We start from the raw sequence: 19320 nt of genomic DNA, 5'->3' as shown, positions 1-19320 counted from the left end.
AACATTCACTAGGTGAGCTTCATGCATGAAATGTCTAATTTGAAGAATAGTCTGCATTTCTCCCCAGCTATAATCATTCAGCTTTTTACCTTCCTGTTGCTAGGGCAACATAAAATAGGAATGGAAAACTGGTTGCTGGGAGAGAAAAGCAGATCTTTCGTTCTTCCTTGTTCTGAAAGCAGAACTATACTTGTCTCTATTCCAACGTATACGGTGTCCACAAGCACCCTTACACCTTTTGGCTGGTTTTCTTCTGGGTGTTGGTCCTTGGCCATTTTAATTGACTAGGCTGGGATGACATCGCTTCTGCATATGTGCGAGAGTTCATCTCAGCAGATGCTGTCATTGTACGCTGAAATGCGTGCGCTCAGCTCAATGTACATTGCCATCATGTAGGTAAGAATACTTTAATGCAGAAGAGACATAGTATGTCACTTCTACGTTAAAAATCCTGCATGTTCACAAATACTAGGAAAAGTTCCTCTTTAATACATAAGGATTCTCTGCTCTGTCATATCAAATTGTTCATACATTTCCATTGTTGCCATTCAGGTAAATCCAGATGGAAATCAAAATTCTTTTAGTACGGGACCAAAAGAAACATTGCAAAATGTGCAGAACAATGAGGAAAGTACTTCAAAACTGCCTGAAAACATTAGTGAGCTGACAAGAGAGCTTTATGAAAGTCAAAAGAACATTAGTGAGCTGACAAGACAGCTTTCTGAGAGCCAAGAGACAATAATCACTCTCACCCATCAGCTTCAGGACAGTCAAGAAATTGTTAATGACCTAAGAAGAGCACTTCAAGAAAGTGGGGATGCTGCTAGAGAGCTGCACAAAAAACAGGAAACTGAGGTAAGGCTAGTCTACATGAGTAATTTAACCTCCCTGGCGGTCTGATTATGTCAGTATTTCTGTGCTCAAAGTGGTACATTGTTTTCAATGAAAATATGTTGTTTTTATTGTAGGCCTGTAATTCTTAGGAATAACTCACTGAAATCTGTCCGAGTCTAGTAAGCATCCCGGGTATGATAAAATTTGAAACACAAAATCATAAATTATAATATAATAAAAAATAATATAATAATAATACATTTTAATTCATTATTGTCATTAAACCAAAAACACTGAAATTTGAAATATCGCGCCAAGTTCGCACATCACTGAGCTCAGTCGCAAAATCATTTTCAGTGTCTGATGACGAATTTCCCCACGAATCATTATCACTCAATTCTGCAAGTGATTCTAATTTACTATCGCTGTTCTCTAGCTGGTCTAAAACTGCTTTTGACCTAAAGGGACGCTTTTTGGATGCCATGGACGGCTCTGTTTCCAGGCAGAAAGAACAGTAAAAATGCAGGCAGGGCACAGGACAAAGCACAAGGGGCAAAAAGTATGTGAAATGGTTTGATACAGTAATGTAATACTATCAGATTTTAGTGTATTGAGTGAATGTCAAATTTTTAAATTTTTGCAATCCCCCCCCCCCCCCCCCCCCCCCTGGTTCTGCCCCCTGTATGTACCGACACTGGCAGGGAACGGAACCCGGAGGACGGATGCCGGCATCGGCCAGAGGATATGGCCGGGGATGCTGCAGGGGGGACATCGCGGGACCGCAGGACAAGGTAAGTGCTCGAGGGATCCCAGAGCAAGGCTGCAGTGTAATCCCAAGTGTAGCTCGGGGTTACTGCTTCTGGTACTGAAAGTTAACCCTGAGCTACACTCGGGAATACCACCAGGGGGGTTAAAGAGAATCTGTTATGATAGATATATGGTTTCTTCCATTGCAGATTGATTTGCAGGTTGAAGTGCCCAGGCTGTCAGCAAACAAAGGGCCCATCTAATCCACCTAGAAATAGTGCCAGAAGACCCTCCATGATCACATTAAATAGAATCCATCCTGTGAAAAGAGGTTGTAGTGGAAAGGTTAATGTGCACTGCCCTTCCAACATGCAGGCAAGTTCTTTCTTTAAAAAAGAAAGATTTGAAAAGAAATGTACAACTGTTGAAATGGTTATAAATAAGACTAACAAGAATGCACATTTCGACTCAAAAAAAAATTTCTCTTTCGTTCATTGAAGGACACCGCAAAGATCTTTAGATCCTGACAGCTTGGTTGTAGTGCCACCTGTAGGAGTAGGATGCTATGTACAAAACAAAAAGCACAACCCATGGGTGCGCTTGCAAGTGGACAACACCCCCCTTCTGCTAGGCACAGCTTAGTTTTTTTTGCCTTGCATGAAGGAGTTAGGATATTTTTCAGAATCTTCACTGGATGGTTGACAGACCTGATATCTGGATCCTGGTAGTTTCCTCAGTCCAGCCATTAAGCGCATGCAGTTCCCAGTTATGTACAGGTTTGCCTGGGACAGTGCTTTTGTCCCAGGGAGTGAGTTGGTATCAAAAGCAAACATTTTACTTTACTTTACTTTATTGAAGCTTATCAACTCTTATATGTGATGGCTGCATTCATTTTCTTTTTTTATATATTAAATAGGTTATATGTAATATATATAAAATTGGTATTTAGAAAAGCGCCACACCCTCCAATTATACAGCAGCAACTCTCCAAAAATATGGATAAATCAAATCAAACATAAGAGTGCGCTAAAAAAAACATGTGCAAGTCCATAAATCAAATATGTGAAAGTCCAATATATATATATATATAACTCATGTGACAAATATATAACACCGTGAGCAATCCACCACCAAATCAATCGAATGCACTCACCAGAGCTAAGTGCTGATCAAAAAATTATAAACCAGCCTTAGAGCTTTTGCTCTGGGAGCGAAGAAAACAGCAACCTCCAGACTGGGGCCCTGTGAGGACGTCGTGGTGACGAAACACGTAGGGCATGGCCTGTCGGATGCTGACATCAGGACGCTACCTGCTATTGTCGGGAGACAGCTGAATGAACGGAGCTGCGGTTCTTTTCCATGTCTATGCGATTGAGGCTGGTGTCAGCTAGACACCTTATTTGTGAGTAGATTTTAAACCTTTTAATAAATAGATGTAAAGACATGCTGCACGATTACATTCTTCTTTATTTTTGAATGCGGTCCCCATATACATGGAGCTGTGGTGATTGCCCACTCATGGAAGAGTGGCTGCAGAGTATTCCTCCTCATTTCCTGCCTATACTATAGAACGGTGTCTATCAGCTGGAATCTAATACTGCAGAATATTACATCTAAAGTCTGGAGGTTGCTGTTTTCTCTGCTCCCAGAGCAAAAGCGCTAAGGCTGGTCTATAATATGATCAGCACTTAGCTCTGGTGGGTGCATTCGATTGATTTGGTGGTGGATTGCTCACGGTGTTATATATTTGTCACATGAGTTATATATATTGGACTTTCACATATTTGATTTATGGACTTGCACATGTTTTTTCAGCGCACTCTTATGTTTGATTTTATATGTAATATATATTGTATGCAATATATAGTTTAGATTTTGGGTTTTAGTACCGCTTTAATCTCAAGGGGACACCTATGATAGACCTTCAGCTAGCTTGTCACTGCTCACTCCCAGGTTGAATTTGGCCCTGCTTCAGCTAGAGGCTGCCCTGTTTTACTGTGGGCATCCACTGCCCCTCCCCTAATGGCTCCTGGAACGCCCAGTTAGTAGGTGTTTTGCCTCTGTATGTCGCTTGTCTCTATGTACATGAGCCAAATTGCTGCCATACTGCTGCCCACAGCCACAGTGAGCCCAGCTGCCAACACTGGGCATACTCCTTGTAGATGCCACTTCTTCTGTGGAGCCTGCTCTTGTAGAAGAACTTTTATTTCATTGACTATAAACAAAAAGTACAGAACTTGTGATGTTTCCATCGTATTACTGCATGGAAAGTAATATGACAAGCTATTATTATAATACAGTATTTATATAGAGCCAAAAGGTTTGCTCAGCGCTGTACATTATAGTGGGAGACAGTACATGAGACAATACAGTAACAAAACAATACACGAGAAGTTCAAGGTCCCTGCTCTTTCGAGCTTACAATGTAGGAGCTAGGGGATAGTGGCACAGGAGGAAGTGGCTCTGGGGGATGGAGTGGTAGGAGGAGTGGAGGAGATCGGCTGTTCGGTGAGAGTGGGGTAGGCTTCCCTGAAGAGATGGGTTTTCAGGGTGCGCCTAAAGGTGAGGAGGGTAGATGACAGTCTGATGGATTGGGGTAGTGAGTTCCAGAGGATGGGGAAAGTCCTGGAGAAGTCCTGCAGTCGGGCGTGGGAGGAGGAGACCAGGGAGCTAGAAAGTAGGAGGTATTGTGAGGAGCGAAGAGTACGGGTTGGGTGGTATTTGAGTATCAGGTCGGTGAGGTAGTTTGGGGCATTGTTATTAATGGCTTTGTATGTCAGTGTTAGTAGTTTGAATTTATGACTGACAGTGAAAAAATGTCTTGAACCCTGTCACTGATTTATGCTATATTTTATTGTTTATATTTTTCTGTATACTAAGTAAACATTTTTTTTTTTTTCTTCGTACACATCTGTACAAGTTTTGGATTACAAGAAATAAGGGTGGAAGAGAGGGATGGGATACATCTTTGTTTTACTGTATTGAAGAACCTTTTAATAATAAAGATTTATCTGAGAAAAAAAGATCAATGTGCAAGTAATCAAGGTTAATAAGTGTCAAGTGTTAGGCACAATAATAGTTGTCCTACTTGCTTTGTATACAAGAAAGACTGTATATTCTGTCAAACTGTCTTCATTTGGATTATTAAACATTTACTAAAGTTTACAAGGTTGTAACTTCTGATACCAATTTTGGTTACATAGTTTTGCAGGTTGCGGTGTTAACGCCTGTTTTCCCAGGTGTGGCAGTGTTCTTCCTTGTTAGTTTTTGTTTGTAATGCTTTGTGACCAAGGGTCCTTCTACATCATACAGCACATAAAAATGCACTTAAAATGCATGTGCAATAATGTGCATTTCTGTATATTTTTATGTGCATTGGTTTACATTTATATGGATTAGTGTGCATTGCAATGTGAACAGGGCACATGGAAAACCATGTGATCTGCATTTAGCCAGTGCAGAAATATGCAGATTCCTTGGACATGGTGTGAATGAGACCTTACTGAGCTACAGTTGCAAGAAAAAGTATGTGAACCCCTTGGGATTACGTGGAGTTTTGCATGAATTGGGCATAAAATGTGCTCTGAACGTCATATAAGTCACAACAATAGAAGAACACAGTCTGCTGAACATAATACTACACAAACAGATGTTGCCATGGTTTAATTGCACATTATTATTATTATTATTATACAGTATTTATAAAGCGCCAATAGTTCACTCAGCGCTGTACATTACAAAGGGGGACAGAACATGTGGCAGAACAATACCAATACAATGCAAAACATGAGGGGATCGAGGGCCCTGCTCTTTCGAGCTTACAATCTAGAAGGGATGGGGCAGTGGTACAGGAGGAGATAGCTGTGGGGGATGGAGTGGTAGGAAGAGTGGAGGAGGTCAGCAAGTTAGCAGGGGGTGAGGTAGGCTTCCCTGAAGAGATGGGTTTTCAGGGTGCGCCTAAAGGAGAGGAGAGTAGGTGATAATCTGATGGGTTGGGGCAGGGAGTTCCAGAGGATGGGTGACACCCTGGAGAAGTCCTGGAGGCGGGCATGGGAGGAGGAGACCAGGGAACTAGAGAGAAGGAGGTCTTGTGAGGAGCGGAGTGTGCGTGCTGGGCGGTACTTGGATATTAGGTCAGTGATGTAGTTCGGGGCAGTATGGTGGACAGCTTTGTACGTCAGTGTTAGGATTTTAAATTTGATCCGTTGCGCAATCGGAAGCCAGTGGAGGGATTGGCAGAGGGGGGTGGCGGAAATGGAGCGGTTGGAAAGGTGAATGAGTCTGGCAGCCGTATTCAGGATCGACTGAAGCGGGGATAGCCAGCAGCGAGGCAGGCCAGTGAGGAGGGAGTTGCAGTAGTCGAGTCGTGATATGATGAGGGAGTGGATGAGCTGTTTAGTGGTTTCTGGGGTTAGGAACGTGCGGATTTTGGCGATGTTGCGGAGGTGGAGTCTGCACGAGTTTGTTAAAGATTGGACTTGGGGCTGGAAGGATAGGTTGGAGTCCAGAATGACACCAAGTACTCTGGCCTGCAGAGCGGGTTTGATATTGGCGTTGTTGGATGTGATGTAGAAGTCAATGGGGGGTGGGGTGGGGTGGGGTTCGGGCTGGGGGGAAGACAAGGAGCTCGGTTTTGGAGAGATTCAGTTTAAGGAAGTGGAGCGACATCCAATCTGATATGTCGCTCAGTAGGTGTGTGATTTGGGCAGAGACCGAGGGGGTGAGGTGGGGGGTTGAGAGATAGATTTGTGTGTCATCGGCATAGAGGTGGTAGTTGAAGCCGTGAGAGTGTATGAGTTGGCCAAGGGAGGAGGTGTAGATGGAGAAAAGAAGGGGCCCAAGGACAGAGCCTTGAGGGACCCCAACAGAGAGGGGGAGTAAGGGGGAGGTGGTAGCATTATAGGTAACGCTGAAAGAGCGTTGTGACAGGTAGGATGAGAGCCAGGAGAGAGCAGAATCTCTGAGGCCGAGGGAGTGTAGTATTTTGAGGAGGAGGGGGTGGTCAACTGTGTCGAAGGCCGCAGAGAGGTCAAGGAGTAGGAGCACTGAATAGTGGCCATTAGCTTTGGCGGTTAGAAGGTCGTTGGAGAGTTTGAGTAAGGCGGTTTCGGTGGAGTGTAGGGGGCGGAAGCCAGACTGTAGGGGATCGAGGAGGTTGTTGTCGTTGAGGTGAGAGCATAGGCGGGTGTAGACGAGACGCTCGAGGAGTTTAGATGTAAGTGGGAGCAGGGAGATGGGTCTGAGGTTGTTCGGGTCATTGGGGTCCAGGGAGGGCTTTTTAAGTATGGGGGTGATGTGTGCATGCTTCAGTGGGGAGGGGAAAGTGCCGGAGGAGAGGGAGAGATTAAAGATGTGGGTGAGGGAGCGTAGGATGGAGGGGGAGGGAGGTCGTAGGAATTGTGAGGGGATAGGGTCGAGGGGGCAGGTGGTGAGGCGGGCATCAGAGAGGATCTTGGAGACTTCCTCGATGGTAGTAAGGTCAAAGGTGTGGAGTGTTGGGGGAGCTTCAGTATGAGGAATGTAGGGTGGGGTGGGAGTGGAGGTCAGAGCAGTGGTGGGGCCGTGGGAGAGGGGTGATGAGGGGGTAGCTGAGTGAGGGGGAACGGGGTTGAAGGGAGTTTGAGCAGTGACGAAGTCCCTGCGGGTAATGTCGAGGGGGAGGGGGGATGAGGGGGTAGCTGTGTGAGAGGGGACGGGTTGAGAGGGCGTGTGAGTTGCGGCAATGTCCTTGCGAATTGTGTCAATCTTGTTTTTGAAGTGATTGGCAATCTCAAGGGCGGTGAGTGAGGTGCTGGGTGGAGGTGGGGGTGGAGAGAGTAGAGAGTTGAAGGTGGAGAAGAGTCGGCGAGGATTGGAGGAGAGGGCCTTGATGAGGGTCAGGAAGTAGGCTTGTTTGGCTGCGTGGAGGGAGGAGGTGTAGGTGCGGAAGGCAGATTTGTAGCAGGTGAAAGCTTGTTGGGATTTTGTTTTGCGCCATAGTCGCTCCAGGGCACGACTGCGTCGTTTGAGGGTTTTGGTGTGATCAGTCTGCCAGGGCTGGAGCGGTCGGAGTCTGATGTTGCGTGTGGTTAAAGGCGCTAGTGAGTCAAGGGCTGCTGTCAGCGCGTTGTTGTAGGCAGTCATAGCCAAGTCGGGGCAGGACAGGGGGAGGATGCGGTCGTGGAGTTGATCAGCTGCAGAGTGGAGGGGGGCAGGGTTAAGGTTGCGGAGGTTACGGCTGGTAGTAGTGTGGCATTTGGAGGGGTAGGCGTTGGAGGACGAGGAGATAGAGAAGGTGATCAGGTTGTGGTCAGAGAGAGGGAAGGGGGTGTTAGTGAGGTTGTGGGGAGCGCAGCGGTTGGAGAAGACAAGATCAAGGATATTCCCGTCGGAGTGGGTGGTGGATTGTATGCACTGTGCAAGTGCAAAGGAGGAGGTTAAGTGGAGGAGACGGGCTGTGTCTGGGTTGTCAAGGTTGACAGGGATGTTGAAATCCCCAAGAATGATGGTGGGTAGCTCAGAGGAGAGGAAGAAGGGTAGCCAGGAGGAGAAGTCTTCCAGGAAGCGGGGTATGGATCCAGGAGGCTGGTATATCACAGCAATCTTCAGGGGGGTTGGGGAGAATAGTCGGACACAGTGGGCCTCGAAGGAGGAGAAGGATAGGGAGGGGGGGTTTGGGAGGACTCGGAAGGTGCTCTGCGGTGACAGGAGCAGACCAACCCCACCACCTTTACGACCGTTAGGTCTGGGTGAGTGGGTCCAGGTGAGACCTCCATAGGAGAGTGCAGCAGGGGAGGTAGAGTCAGTGGGCTGGATCCAGGTTTCCGTGATCGCCAGGAGGTTGAGGGAGCGGGAAACAAACATTCACAGTGCAGGGAGGAAAAAGTATGTGAACCTTTGGACTTAATAACTGGTTGACCCTCCTTTGGCAGCAATAACCTCAACCAAACGTTTCCTGTAGTTGCAGATCAGACCTGCACAACGATCTCGAGTAATTTTAGACCACTCCACAAAACTGTTTCAGTGTAGCAATATTCTTGAGATGTCTGGTGTGAATCGCCCTCTTAAGGTCATACCACAGCATTTCAATTGGGTTGAGGTCAGGACTCTGACTGGGCCACTCCAGAAGGCGTATTCTGTGCTGTTGCAGCCATTGTTTTGTTGAATTACTTGTATGCTTTGGGTCATTGTCCTGTTGCATCACCCATCCTCTGCGGAGCTTCAGTTGGCGGACAGATGGTCGTACATTTTCCTGCAAAATGTCTTGATAAACTCTGGAATTCACTTTCCCATCAGTGACAACAATCCGTCCAGGCCCTGAGGCAGCAAAGCAGCCCCAAACCATGATGCTCCCTCCGCCATGTTTTACAGTGAGGATGTGGTTTTGATGTTGGTGTGCTGTGCCTTTTTTTTTCTCCACACATAGTGTTGTGTGTTTTTCCCAAACAACTCAATCCTGGTTTCATCTGTCCACAGTGTATTTTGCCAGCAGTGCTGTGGAACATCCAGGTGCTCTTTTGCAAACTTCAAACGTGCTGCAATATTCTTTTTGGACAGCAATGGCTTCCTCCTTGGTGTCCTCCCATGTACTCCATTCTTGTTTAATGTTTTCCTTATTGTAGATGTGTCAACAAAAATGTTAGCATGTGCCAGAGATTTCTGTAGATCTTTAGCTGACACTCTGGGATTCTTCTTTACCTCATGCAGCATTCTGCGCTGTGCTCTTGCAGTCATTTTTACAGGATGACCACGCCTAGAGAGAGTAGCAACAGTGCTAAACTTTCTCCATTTGTAGACAATCTGTCTTACCGTGGACACATGAACATCAAGGCTTTTGGAGATACTTTTGTAACCTTTCCAGCTTCATGCAAGTCAACAATTCTTGATCGTAGGTCTTCTGAGAGCTCTTTTCTGCGAGGCATGGTTCACATCAGACAGTGCTTCTTGAAACCAGTAAACCCAAAACAGGTGTGTGTTTTTTAAGGGCAAGACAGCTGTCAGCAACACATCCAATATCATCACACTGATTGGAGTCAAGGTTGGCTCACTCCTGGCTCCAATTAGCTCTGGGAGAAGTCATTAAGCTAGGGCCTCACATACTTTTTCCTCCCTGCACTGTGAATGTTTACATGTTATGTGCAATTAAACCATGGCAACATCCAATGTTTGTGTAGTATTATGTTCAGCAGACTGTGTTCTTCTATTGTTGTGACTTAGATGATGTTCAGAGCACATTTTATGCCCAATTCATGCAAAACTTCACATAATCCCAAGGGGTTCACATACTTTTTCTTGCAACTGTATGTGGTTGTTGTTTTTTTTTTCTTTATAACAAGAAAGCTTTTGAACAGTTTTTGCCTTAGTGACTGAAATAGTTGTTGGTATCCATACTGACACGTGCCAGGTAGCAAAGTGTTTTTCCTAAAGTACAGATAATGCAGTCAGCCCCTGGATATTCGCGTTCTCAAAGAAGCCGTTGAAAGCTAACAGTAACTTATTTTAAAGCTGTAAAAGTATTTGGTAAATGGATCATAGTCTTTAGGGTTACATAAGGAAATACATTGTGAGTTATGTGTGGCTGAGTTTTGCATATTTTGTCTTTCTAATTTAGATTTTAATCACTGCTCATCCTGTGTAAAATCTAAGCCAAAGAGAACTGAAATTATCAAAAGAGATTCCAGATGACATTTATTCTGTGCAGGCTTAATTTATTATAACTGTACAGAAAAATCTTGTTTATTTTTCTCATTAGATTCGACATCTACAGAGAAAACTTGAAGAACAGAGCGAGGCCCTTGGCTCCCGCACTCAGGTGGTGCAGATGTTAGAGCAGGAGTTGCAAAATGCTGAACTTCAAAAACAGGTAAAGCAATTACATACACTCACCAGCCTTTTTATTAGGTACACCTGTTCAATTGCTTGATAACACAAATTGCTAATCAGCCAATCACATGGCAGCAACTCAATGCATTTAGGCAACTAGACGTGGTGAAGACTTGCTGAAGTTCAAACCGAGCATCAGAATGAGGAAGAAAGGGGATTTAAGTGACTTAGAATGTGACATGGTTGTTGGTGCCAGACGGTCTGGTCTGAGTATTTAAAAAAAACTGATGATCTACTGGGATTTGTGAGCACACCCATCTCTAGGGTTTACAGAGAATGGTCAGAAAAAGAAAATAACCAGTGAACAGCAGTTGTGTGGACAAAAATGCCTTGTTGATGTCCGAGATTAGAGAATGGGCAGACTGGTTTGAGATGATAGAAGTGCAACAGAAACTCATGTCAATATGGACCAAAATCTCTGAGAAATGTTTCCAACACATTGTAGAATCTATACCACGAAGAATTAAGGCAGTTCTGAAGGCAACATGGGTCCAACCCGGTACTAGCAAGGTGAACTTAATAAAGTGGCCTGTGAGTGTATTTTCTAATTACTTTCTTTAATATAAAGCTTTTACCAAAAATTGAAATATCGTTTTGGGTGGACTGGCTGTTGCATCCCTCACAAAGATGCATAGAATGGTAAGTCTTGTGAACTTGCTTAAAAATCATACATTTTTTTTTTTATAACTGGTACAAATTATAGCGCTTTATGGCTTAAAAATGGGAAAACTATATTGTGGAGAGAGAGCCTTGTTCTGAACTATGCCTCTTTATGGAGGTGGCCATTATGGCAGAAACAAAGCACTGCTTACTCATGTTAGAGCGTCTAAGCTAGGTCAGCAGAGAGCGACACAGAAGTGACATAAAAATATCTCAATTCAAAATTTCGTACTAGAAGTCAGACAGCAGTGCCTTTAGTATCACTTTCATATTAAGCATAATGACTACTTGCCTACTTTCCTGGATTATGTCCTTTTTAATTTTCTTTCTTGCTTTCTAGGTTCTCTCTGAGCAATATCGGGAGATGGAGCAAGAATTGCTGTCTCAGAAGGAAGGTGCTCAGCAAACCTTGCAGTACAAAGAAATGCTTCAGGACAAGGATAAGGCATACCAAATGTTACAAGAAGAGCTGGATAAAGAAAGAAGTGTCAACAGCCAGCTAGAGTTTCTAAGAACCGAGGCAGAAATAGGAATGCAGGCACGAGATGAACTAGAGAAGGTCAAAAAAGATTTGGAAATGGAGAGGGAAGCCAAGAAAGAAATAGAAGAAGCAAGACAGCAGTTGGGCTTAAAAGTACAGGATGATATTGAAAAGTTCAGAGCTCAGCTGGAGAAAGACGTTCAGGAAGAACTAGAAACCCTAAGGGCAGAACTCAATGAAAAGAAAAGAGCCTTGAATGAGTTAGAGCAGCTGAGGTCAGAGTTGGAAAAAGAGAAAGGGGCTCAAGAGCAGGAGTTGATAACGATGAAATTAGAGCTGGCAAGGAATATAGAAATTAATGAAGAGGTGCAACAACTAAAAGTAGAATTAGATGAAAGGAAAGAATCTCAGGAACTATTAAGCACAGAGTTGGAAAAGTTAAAAAATGTCAATAAGATGCAAATGGAGAAGGAAACATTTGGCCAGCAAGATGTTGAATTAGCCACCAGTGAAACAGAAGCTCTAACTAATCCGTTAGAAACTGTAAGAAGTGAACTGACAAAAGGCAAAGAAAGCCAAGAAGAGTTGTCAAGACTGAAGGAAGAGCTACAGAGAGTGAAGGAATCACTGGCTGATATCGATAAAGTGAAGGACGAACTGGAAAGGGGGCAAGAAACATTACTCAAGTTAGATTTAATGAAGCAAGAATTACAAAAGTTAAGAGAAGCTGAAATTATGGTGGACACATTGCAGCAGGAAATAGACAAACAAAAGATTGAAAAGGTGAAAGAACATCCACAGCAGGTTAGTGGAAAGGACACGGATAATAACCAAGATGAATTTAGTCAACACAAGGCACTTACTGATGGAGATGGAGAGGTATATGTAAAAGAAATGTTTGAAACCGATGGACAGAATGATGGTGATAGAGATGAAGCAGTGAATGTAAAAGCAGCATTTGAAAGAGATGGACACAAGGATATTGATGTAGATGATGCAGTAAATGTAAAAGAAACATTTGAAAGAGATGGACACAAGGATATTGATGTAGATGAAGCAGTAAATGTGAAAGAAACATTTGAAACAGATGTAAGTAATGATAGTGATGGAGATGAAGCAGTACATGTAAAAGAAGCATTTGAAAAAGATGGACACAATGATATTGATGTAGATGAAGCAGTAAATGTGAAAGAAACGTTTGAAAGAGATGGACACGATATTGATGTAGATGAAGCCGTAAAAGTGAAAGAAACGTTTGAAAGAGATGGACACGATATTGATGTAGATGAAGCCGTAAAAGTGAAAGAAACATTTGAAAGAGATGGACACGATATTGATGTAGATGAAGCCGTAAATGTGAAAGAAACATTTGAAACAGATGGATGTAATGATAGTGATAGAGATGAAGCAGTACATGTAAAAGAAGTATTTGAAACATATGGACACAATGATCGTGATAAAGATGAAGCAGTGAATGTAACAGAAGCACCTGAAACAGGTAGACAAAATGATGAACATGCTAATGAAGAATCACATCAACTGTCAGATACAAGTTTCAAAACACAGTTAAAAGAAGAATTTTTGGGTAAGACTTTTGTATAATCCTTCATGACACTAAAGCAATAAGGAGTCACTTTGTCATTCAGCATCTCTTTAAAGCCCATCCCCCTTCAAACCCACTCATACTCAGTGCCCCTCTGTCGCAGATGCTGCAAATGGCCATGTACACTTTATGCCTGATGGTGTTGGAGCTTACATATTGATTTATGTACTAAAGCTGAACAATGCGAAATCAGGCTCATTTCTTCATAGAAACCAATCCGCTTTTAACCTCAGCTTGTTCAATTAAACGTGAGCAATAAAACCTGGAAGCTTATTGGTTTCTATGCAGAAGTGAGCCTAATCTCAGCTTTAGTGAAGAAACCCCACGGTGTTTGTGATGCCTCCCCAATATTACCCCCCTTATTTCCCTCCCCATTTTGTTTTCCTGCCTGGTGATTGGCTGCTTATGTGTGAGCACTGCATCATGGGAGAAAGTCACATGCATTTCTACACCTATAAGTACTTGGTATTTTGTGTTAGCAGCAATGACGGAAGGAACAGTGATGGAGCACCAGGTAGGTGGGTATGGTTGGGTTGGTGCTTAGGTTAGCCATAAGCCCTATCGCTTTGTCCTACATTTAAAAAAAAAAGTCAATTTGTAGCACTGTGTAATTAAAGCAATGTAAAACAAAAACTTTAATATGTTGCAACTGCCAATTTCCAATCATTGGAAGTGGTAGCTGTTGTAGTTTTATTTTTAGTATTTTCTCCTTCTGTTTCACCTGGTAACAGTAACACACCTCCTATATTGGAGTGTCCCTACTCTGGATGAAGGAGTACAGACACCTGTGGACAGCAGCATTGTCAATCTGGAAGTGTTAGATGCACTAACAGTATTTAGATACACCAACAAATTGAAGCCGAACCTCAACTGCCTTACACCTTCATCCTTTTTTTTTTTTTTCTGTCTAGGATAAAGTTTTTACATAAATAAAATCTAACAATTGTCAAGCCTCTAACTGCTACATAGAAACATAGAAAAGTGACGGCAAAGAAAGACAGAGTGGTCTGTGGTGGGTTTTTTTTGAGGGTGGGTTGTGTTTTGTTTTATTTTATTTTTTGTTTTTTTTACTGGCCAGATAAAGTGAAAATAAAGGAACCCTAAAAAAATAAAACTAATGTAGCCATCTCATCTAAGAATTGGTATTCTGCAATAAATGAAATGCTTTTGTTTTTATGGCTTCATGTACACTAGCCTACCGTGACTGCAACCTCGGGAAAATGCAAAATGCTTCAAAAACGCTTTTGCCACATTTTGCATTTTTCCATGGCTGGTCTAAACGCTGCTATCCTGAATGCGATTCTTCCACTTTCAGGAGAGGGAGGTTTAACCTCACCTTAATGCGACAGCTCCTAAACTCTGCTAAAAATCTATGTGTACATGGACACACAAGCTTTCATGGTGTTGAGTTTAGGAGCTTTGACAAAAAAAAACTACAAAAGCTCTTAAACTCAAGTGTATGTGAAGCCTAATACTGGTTTTTGGTCTGATACCGTTTGCAAAGAAAACAAATGGTTGCTTATTGTAGTCAGCATTGCCATATGCCTGTAGAGTGCACCTTCAAAAACAATATGATGCATTTTTAGTAAGTTTAGAATTTGCGTTACTATTGTAACATAAATAGAATTTTGATGTGACTTTTCTATTTAGCCCTCATGCATACTGGACATTCTTACAGCGACTGTTTTTGGCTTTTGCCATTTTTTTTTCTACAGCCAGTAAACTCCCTGGCATGTTATCCTATGTGTCCTTGCAGACTTAGACTGTAATCAACGTTTTTTTGGCTGGAAAAAAACCCCAGAACTAGTGAGTTTTTTTAGCTGTAAAAACGTTCTAATGCAGTAAATCGCGGCAAACCAGCGTTTTTGGACTTTTTTTGAGCAGAAAAAACCCCCCGCAAAACGCCGCTAAACACTAATGCAAAAACGCTGAAAAACTCACGTTTTTAACGTGACTTTACACAACCAACATTATTAAAACACCCCGAGCCTTAACATAATTGTGGTTTCGTGTTTATTCATGTACAAGTGTACATCTACAGAGTTACAGATTTTTCTCTTTACTGTATATCAGTAAATGTCAACAGTGTCCCTGCTAAAGAGCTTCTGAGATGAGATGTTACTAGCTTCACACAGAGTTTGTCATTTTTCAGTCTGCCTGATATGAATACAGTAGTGTGATGCTGATTTTCCTAATAACTTTAGAAGTCCTTTATGGATTTGTTGCAAATTTAGGTTTCATTCAGGCAACCATAAAAATTTTACTGATGTTATTACACGTGTTTTCTAGAAGAAAAGTTCCTGCATAATGATCAGTAAAATACGTGTGTGTAGGTGCGTTTAAACGCGTAAAGACGCATATGGGTATATGATGATGATTTTTTTTTTCCCCATTTGTTTAGATTTAATTTACACACTTAGAAATGCCTATATATGCATTTATACATGTAAGTGCATAAAGCACATGTTCTTTGGTTTCTGTGTTATGGATCTGAATGCCATGCATGTTTACGCACCTCTGTGAATGGCTGCATTGAACACAATGTAGCTGCGTTCAGATCTGTAATTAACTACTTGCCACCCAGGCCAATTCCAACACTTTTCTCCTACATGTAAAAATCATACTTCCAAACACTATATAACACCTTATTGTTTGGGTAAATTATACATAATATGCCGAGTAAATAGATACCTAACCCACCATCAGTGAGGTTTCTATTCCCTTTGCCCTCTTTACACCCCAAGAGAGGATGTTAAATCATTTGGTCCTTGACCTGCCCCCTTCCACTGCCCGCAGAAGTGATTGACTGGCTGTACAGCCACTCTACTCACTTCTGCTTTACAGGGGAATTCCGACTGATAATCTTGATACCGGGATGATGCCTGCAGGTGCAGGCATCATCCTGGTATAACCACTTCCCTCCCAGGATTTCATATGACGCCCACCTGTGTGGGGAGGGGAAGTGGTTAAACACTTTTTTTTTTTTTTATGAATGAAGTCTTAGTCTACAGAATGGTTTCTGTTCTGGGGGACAGTGTTCATTTTATGCTAACTGCAGACAGTCCTAAACTAAAACAGAATATGTTCTGGCTTTTGCCTTAGCTCACACAAGTCCATCCTAATCTTCTAATTTATGTATGCAGATACACTATTATTTTATTGGTGCATGTGAAAAGGACCGGTTTTATGATATGCTTAAAGTTCACCTTTTGAAAAAAAAAACTAAATTCTCTTATTTTTGCAGGCACAAAAATCTTAATTTATTATTTTTTTCTTTTCTTTTTTTTTAAGGCGCCTGCAGAACATTGCACCCATAATTAGAAGAATGCAGCTGCAATTTCAGGCTCCTGCAGACTCTCAGGATAGCGGTCAGCTTATACCTCCTGTATGGGCAGGCATTTACTTGAGAGCAGAAAAATCAATGAGTTACAAAAATGCTCACCAGCTCCCTTGTAGTTTATTGATAACTACAAGCCATCAGCCACAAAGGAAGATGGTACTTGTAGTAGGAAACTGTGAGTGAATGATGCAGCCGTGTGGGCTGTCACATTGTGAGAGCAGGAGTGGGGAGAAGATCACAAGGGTTGGGGAAGAAGGGGCAAGAGCTAGAACATGTTACACTTTCCAAAGGTGAACGTAGCATTTAACTAAACTGACATTAATTAGAAACCATTATGCATGTAATAGTTAACTCTGACCGAAGATATAATTTATACTCTTGGTAAGATCACCATAGTGACTGGAGGTGTCCAAGAACGTAAAAAGCTGTATGTATACATGCTCATACTTAACAATTCTGTTTTAGGGTATAGTATACCCATCTTGTGTCATGTTTCTTTTTGTTGCTTTTCAGGTTATAAAAATGTGATAATTAATAATAAAATAAAATGTTCCTTATGCCATAACTGAAAAATGATTTTTTTTAGATACCCACACCCTGTTACCTGTGGAAGATCACCTGAAATCAGTAAATCTCCAGCCAGAGCAGGTAAAAAATGTAAAATACTTGTATTACTCTGCCATAGGCAAACCTATGTCTTATCGACCGTACTTCTGTTTGAATTCTAACAGCCTACATACAGTTTCCTATCAGTTACATTCAAAACCTGTATTCCCTTGTTTTTTTAATGGATGATACTTCATCAAATTGATCATTTTAAGAGCCACTATTGCCATTTTTTTTCATGCAAGATATAGAAGATTAGTACATTTTTCTGTGAACAGGGTAAACCTGACATATAGGTGATTCATCCCAAATCAGATGAAAGACCAAACATTTATTAAGTTAATTAAAAATGACAACACTGTCATGATCACGTTATGTGACATACTGAATATCCCCTTCTCAATATTTAGCTTTACCTTTTAAACAATATACTAATTTCCATTGGACCATAAATATCTTCTCCTTAAGGCTACGTTCACACTATCGTTGTGTGCAGGCGGCAGAGAGGCGTTTGGGAAAGCGTTTTTACCGCTTCCCAAATGCCTCTGCCAATTCTGCACATGGTGCTGTTCTAACGGGAGCGTCTGCGTTGCGTCGCGGCAAAACGGACGCCTCTGGTCGAGTCAGGAGGCTTTGAAGCCTCCTATTCTCGTCTATGGTGTGGTTGCGACGCGTTTGCAGGGCATTTGCGGAGCGGTAACACCACTCAAACTGCATTATAGCCGTTTGTGGGGCGTTATTAACGCTCGGCAAACGCCTAGCAACCGCCGCTAAACCGCGCATGCGGCGTTTGCGGAGCGTTTGCCGAGCGTTAAAAAACGCTCCGCAAACGCTGGACCAACGCTTGCCAAATGCTATAGGGGCGTTTGGCAAGCGTTGGTAAAACAGCCAAGTGTGAACGAGCCCTAAATGTATGTGATGGATATTTTGTATGGTTTAATGAAAGGGATAAATGTTGCACGCTGTGTTTATTGAAAAAGTAGGCATTATATATGCTTTTTGGTATTAACTGAAGTGTATGATAGCACAGCTTGGTATTATTTTGATTGTTTATGTATAGGTTTGATTTTGTTGAAGAGCAGCAGCTGTGTGGAAAAATTACAGTTGGATAGCATGAAATATAAAATGTCAAACTTTTTGTTCTTTACTCTTCAGCACAGGTTTGATATTTATAGACCTTGGGTAATAGGATAGTACCTTCAGGTGAATAAACACTGGCAAATCCTTTTGAGAAAATGCCCCCTGTAACCTACTCCACTCTGTGTCTTAAGACAATGGACCTGCTTCGTGCTACAGAGCAAGAATTTTTTTGTCTCTGAGCCTTTTCTCAAATCAATGTTTATATTGTACTTTAAGTACCTTGAGATGTTCTGTTTTGATGCCATAGGGTTGCAATGAGTGGGTTGGGCAATCTCTACAGCCCATTATTTGTATTTTTTTTATCTTGCTTAAGAAAATGGGAGGATAGACTTTGTGAAGTTTTACCTCAACCCTGAACAGATACTCTGCTGGAGATAGAAGTACAATGAAAACTAGGACAGAAACCTAAAAAATAACTGTATACTTTTGCAACATTTTAAGATTTGCATTCATATCTGAACTTTTTATGTTCATCTTTTTGTTTTTTAATTAAATTGTGGTTTAATTGTCCTGAAGACCTGCTACACATCATTCGGTGCTTAATGGATTATTGATGGTTATAACCTACATGATTGAAAAGTAGTTAGGAAAAGATATTCAATTAATGTTTTTGAATTGAATGCTGCAATGCATCTGGGTATAAATAATTTGCCTTAGGGATATTGCTTTGCATGTGTTGAGTAGCAGGAGGGATAACTTGATTTCCTTGGTATATTCACTACACTTTGTTGCTACTTCCCAATTTTTGTGTGCTAGCAAAGACGCTGATAACAAAAATTCAAAAGAAGTGTTACACAATTGCCATCTTTTGTAGAATTTAAAATCTAGCATAATAGAAAACTTTTATAATAGGCATCTGGAATATTCTGGTACAGTGTGAACAGCATTTTAATTTTAAAACCTCCCTGGGGGGAAAAAATGTTTTTTTTTTTTTAAGCATAAAAAGAAACAAAACATACAGACATTGTAGTCTTTAACTGGTCTTTACATTGTTTCGCTTTATATTTTGGCACTTGATTTTGTAATGCAAACAGTAAGTTGTCTAAA

The 19320-nt window shown here is 41.9% G+C and overlaps 1 protein-coding gene across 2 annotated transcripts in view; it reads left to right on the top strand.

The window, feature by feature from the left end:
• The window catches only part of GOLGB1 (golgin B1), a 58486-nt gene that overhangs the window by 19289 nt on the left and 19877 nt on the right, over window positions 1-19320 (top strand). For both annotated transcript variants that reach the window (XM_089655318.1, XM_089655319.1), the window contains exons 5-8: window positions 553-855; window positions 10313-10423; window positions 11444-13169; window positions 17114-17175. In XM_089655318.1, coding sequence (XP_089511444.1) covers window positions 553-855; window positions 10313-10423; window positions 11444-13169; window positions 17114-17175 — 2202 coding nt within the window. The remainder of the gene's footprint in view (window positions 1-552; window positions 856-10312; window positions 10424-11443; window positions 13170-17113; window positions 17176-19320) is intronic.

This window comes from Staurois parvus, unplaced genomic scaffold (assembly GCF_062004578.1).
Source record: "Staurois parvus isolate SC_StPar_1 unplaced genomic scaffold, SC_StPar_1.0 ptg000832l, whole genome shotgun sequence".
NCBI classification, from domain to species: domain Eukaryota; kingdom Metazoa; phylum Chordata; class Amphibia; order Anura; family Ranidae; genus Staurois; species Staurois parvus.
The sequence above is the reverse complement of the archived record's forward strand: the minus strand, read 5'-3'. Positions and strand labels throughout refer to the sequence as shown.